This window comes from Sinocyclocheilus grahami, unplaced genomic scaffold, assembly GCF_001515645.1.
Source record: "Sinocyclocheilus grahami isolate Dianchi unplaced genomic scaffold, SAMN03320097.WGS_v1.1 scaffold6578.1, whole genome shotgun sequence".
NCBI classification, from domain to species: domain Eukaryota; kingdom Metazoa; phylum Chordata; class Actinopteri; order Cypriniformes; family Cyprinidae; genus Sinocyclocheilus; species Sinocyclocheilus grahami.
In genome coordinates this window covers 1-4,613 of record NW_015510937.1, presented here as the reverse complement: position 1 = coordinate 4,613, position 4,613 = coordinate 1, and the positions used below count along the sequence as shown (strand labels likewise).

Sequence of the window (4,613 nt, the reverse complement as noted above, 5' to 3'; positions counted from 1 at the left end):
AACAGGAAATTCTTGGCTCCATTTCCCTTGTGAGGTGCAGTAAGTAGAATTACTTCCTTTTAAAGTAAATCCAGCTCCACACTCCAGCCAGCACAAGGAACCATAGCTAAACTCCCCCAGGTGGTCCTGACAGTGCACAGAGCCATGTTGAACAGACTCCGGAGCATCACATCTTATAACTGAAAAGATGGAAACAGCATAAGAGCGTATAAACAAAAAAATATGTTTGCAAGACACAAGGTTTGCACATTCCAAATGGTGCAATGGTTTAAAGTAAAAATGTAAGGGTTTAAACTAAAGATTGTTTTATTGAAATATAGTTAAACCTACAGTACCTTCACATGCAGGTGTTGGTGCTGACCAGTTGCCGTCACTCAGACAAGTGAGTGTGGTTTCTCCTCTCAGTGTGTATCCCTCCTCACAAGTAGCTTTACAAGAAGAACGAAAAGAGAACTTTTCCAGTGGATCAGCACAGGTCAGGTGGCTCTTTGCAGGGGTCACGAGAGGGTCACAAGCCACAGCTTAAATTTGAATGAGATCAGTGATAAACTTTTCATTTGTTCTAAATCATTAAAAAAATTCTGAAACCCCCTAGTCTGATCATGCATAGTGTGTATAGAGCAATAATAAAATATATTAAAATATATTTTATTATTATTTTATTATATTTATAAGAATAATACAATATAATTAGAAGTATATATATATTACATTTTATTTTTACAAATAAGTTAGTTGCCATTTTGTGACATTTGCTGCACAAAAAGCAGCAACTACTGCTTGCAGTACCAAGGTCATGGGACTGATTCACAGGGAATGCATAAACTGACTAAACTGTACATGGATACAATGATATAAAACTCTGGAAAATGCATAAAATGTAATATAAAACGTGAATTAATGATAGGTAAACTAATAAATGACATTTCATATAGTTTAATGCTATTAGGACAATCAAAATGATATGAACTGATGCCAAACCTGTACAAATAGGGGTGCTATGTGTCCAGTGCCCAGTATGGTCACATTGGGTGGAATCTGCACCTTTAAGCACAAAACCCTCTTCACACTTGAACTCACAGCTGGAATTGTAGCTGTTGGTGGAGAGAGGGTGTGTGCAGGTCATACTTCCATAACTTGGTGCATCAGAGAGAGGTGAACACTGTATAGCTGTGGAAAAACCCGAAGCATCTGATAAACTGATTTTGCTGGAACTACAGTATGAACTGAAGATATGTGTATGTATGTATATGTATTGTTAAAGATGCATTTTACCTTGGCAAACGGGAGGGATGGGACTCCAGTTCCCCTGTTCGGTACAGTGAGTGGAATTTGTACCATTGTGGACAAAACCAAAACCACATTTTAACCAGCAAGTGGAGCCATAAGCAAACTTCTCCACAGGGTCATAACATTGCAGGGAGCCATGTGGAATGGGCTTCAATGGGTCACACTTTACAACTGCCAAAATTAGAAGAGAATAGTACAGACAAGACAGATTATTGACTTAATTGAGTATGTGTGAGTGTAGAACAGCATTGTTTATGATATTTGCAGTGCACTTAGGGCATATTGGCATTTTCCAGAGCTCACATTGTGATGGAAATATCAATGTTATGTATGACACTGAGAAATCATGTATGAAATGATGTACCTTCACAATCAGGTGTTGGTGCTGACCAATTGCCATCACTTAGACAGCTGAGTGTGGCTTTTCCTCTCAATTTGTGTCCCTCAACACAGGAAATATTGCAAGTAGAACGAAAAGAGTACTTTCCCAAAGGATCAGCACATGTCAGATGACCCTTTGCAGGAGCTAGGATGCCATTACAGGTCACCACTGCGACAAATGCATAAAAAACTAATTACTGTCTATTCAAACACAGAAAAAAAATGCTTGAAAACAGTGTTTTTTACAGTCTGTGCAATTCTAGGGTGTGTCTTAGCAGTGTTACCCAACATTAAAATAAAAAATTTTCGCAAGAAAGGAAGGGAAGTGCACTATTCCTTTGCACTAATAAAAAACTTTTAAGTCAGGTCTACATGCATATTCAGTGCACTTGTATGAACCAGGAACTGCCTGGTGATTGAGTGAGGATTGTTCTGCAGAGGTGCTGTACCTGTGCAAGTGGGGGGTTTGTGTGTCCATTGCCCAGTCTGGTCGCACCAGGTTGTACTAGAGCCCTTGAGCTCAAATCCCTCCTCACACTTGAACTCGCAACTGGAGTTGAAGCTATTAATGGAAAGGGGATGAGTGCAGTTCATACTCCAACCACCTGGAGCATCAATAATGGGCAGACACTGGACAGCTGTAAGGGTAACATGTTTTAAACATATCAGCAATCAAATAATAATTTACTTATTTTTTAGTTTATCAAGCTGTAAGTATTATAGTCACTGCTGTACAATTCATGCATGCACTTTCAGAAATAAAGGTACAAAGCTGGCCGGGGCAGTATCTTAAAGTGCAAAAGCTAATTTATTTACACCTAAATAGTACATATCAGTACTTTAAAGGTACCACCCTTGACAGATTTGTACCTTTTTTCTGAGGGTGTGGCAACATATTCTGAACCGTACCCTGACAAACAGGAAGAGTGTAATCCCAATGCCCTGATGCCAGGCAGCGTAGCCTCTGTGACCCCTCCAGCTTGAACCCTGTGACACATCGGAACTGGCATGACGAGTTAAAATGAAATGCTCCAAAGACACCGTCACAGTTCACAAAACCTTGCTGTGGATTTTCAATTGGCCAGCACTGGACAACTGCAAAAGTGAAAATGGTAACTTAGTTACAAAATGCACACAATGAAGACCAAATATTTAAACTTGGATCGATTCAACTGCACCTTCCTCACAGCGTGGGCCCATGAAACCCAGGTGACATTGACATCTGTAGTTGCCAATAGTCTCCACACACTCAGCATGCTCACTGCAGGATTCCTTTGAACAAGAGGCTGCAAACAAGAAATAAAGATGCAATGACCACAAATGAGGGCTGAGGTTTCAATCAGAACTGGATACATTGTACACTTATTATTCAACAGCAGTTAATGTGCACTAAACAGCAAATAACCTCTCCAAATGTACTAAACATTCTTAAAAATAATTAATTGTCCCCACAAGTATAAACTAAAGTTTATGTAAGCAATAAACATGCATATGAAATATGAAAATCGAATACGCCATATGAAAACTATTTACATAGGCTACTTTTACGACAGTAAGGCCATTGAAATAATCATTATTGACGTACATTATCATTTGTTATATTACACAAAGCTTTATAATTTAAGTTATTTTGAATTTATTTAAAATTAAACTTCACAATATTGATATATTTAATTTTATCAAGTGTGTTCACCTAAATAACAGACAGTTGCTTTCTTTTTGCTGCACCTCTCATCATTCCACTTGGCTGTTTCTTTGCGTCTCTTAATGTAGATCTCTACACAGTCTTGTCCAGATCCCTTGTTATTTGGTTCATTTTCCGCCCAGTTTGCGGCTTCAGGGTCCAAGCGCTTTTTGGTCCCAACCCACGTCCAGTAGTCGTCAATCTTCCTAATGCCGATCCAGTAGTATGCTTGATTGAAAGGTAGAACCTGGTTGAGGTATTCAACTTCTGCCTGGTTTTGGATGGCCACCATATCAGTGAAATGCTTTTGACACCACTGACGAGCTGTTGTCCAGTCCATATTAATGTCTATGTTGTAATGGTAAGTCCAGGCTTTGACTGTTAAGCACAGTTGCATTGCATCAGAACTTAGTTTATTATAATGTAGGCTATAGTTCATTTGTGAACAGCTTTTACTGTGAAACTTTGTATGTGGTCTGTGATCTATTTATGAAACATGTTGATTAATTGCCCAACAATTCATATAGGATTGTAGAAATAGAGTAAATAAGAACATACCATTATAAATTCCAGTTATAAGGACAAGATATTCAAATAGCCTATGCGCCCACAAAACCATCTGAAGGATGAGAAATGCATATGAATGTTTATTAGGACATTATTTATATTCTCGTTTATGCATGTCAAAGGGTCCAGATTCTTTTTGGAGTAATATTCATTGTTTTATTCATACCCAAATAAAATATAATCAATAGCTGAAAAATATATAGGCTATAAAAAGTAACGCAGATTGTTCATCTTACCGTAATTGCAGTTATGCAGTTTCATTTATTCTGTGAGGATTTCTGAGAACACGTTCACAGTTTGATGCATACGAAATTACTGTCAAACGTGATTTGCCAATATTCAGTTGCAGTACATGTTAACTAAGTAATGGGAAATTGTGTAATAGTGCTGCCATAAAAGGAAAAGCAACACAACAGTGTTTTAGAGACTGTTTTATGCCAGAAATACAATCGTTCATGATTTTTAGTGTCACACATTCTCCAGCTCACACTGTTGTTTTTTTTTGTACAGCGACAATGAACAACATAAAGCATTTCTGAGCAAAATACGACAAAGAGATTATTGACTTTCATTATTGACTATTTCATATTTTCACCAACAAAGCTAGTCTCTAAAAAATGAACAGAAGATTTTAATCAAACCCAGTTTTATGGAAGCCCGTTTCCGCCACTAAATAAAAATATATAATTCT

General features: G+C 37.7%; 1 protein-coding gene across 1 annotated transcript in view; it reads right to left on the bottom strand.

Annotated features, from left to right (window-relative positions):
* Positions 1-3,974, bottom strand: part of LOC107577612 (P-selectin-like) — an 11,580-nt gene extending 7,606 nt beyond the window's left edge. The window contains exons 1-10 of the mRNA XM_016263668.1: positions 3,914-3,974; positions 3,365-3,733; positions 2,850-2,957; positions 2,581-2,766; positions 2,121-2,309; positions 1,655-1,840; positions 1,276-1,461; positions 982-1,170; positions 336-521; positions 4-179 (exon numbers count right to left, since the gene is read on the bottom strand). Coding sequence (XP_016119154.1) covers positions 4-179; positions 336-521; positions 982-1,170; positions 1,276-1,461; positions 1,655-1,840; positions 2,121-2,309; positions 2,581-2,766; positions 2,850-2,957; positions 3,365-3,733; positions 3,914-3,974 — 1,836 coding nt within the window. The remainder of the gene's footprint in view (positions 1-3; positions 180-335; positions 522-981; positions 1,171-1,275; positions 1,462-1,654; positions 1,841-2,120; positions 2,310-2,580; positions 2,767-2,849; positions 2,958-3,364; positions 3,734-3,913) is intronic.
* Between the last annotated feature and the right edge of the window lie 639 nt (positions 3,975-4,613).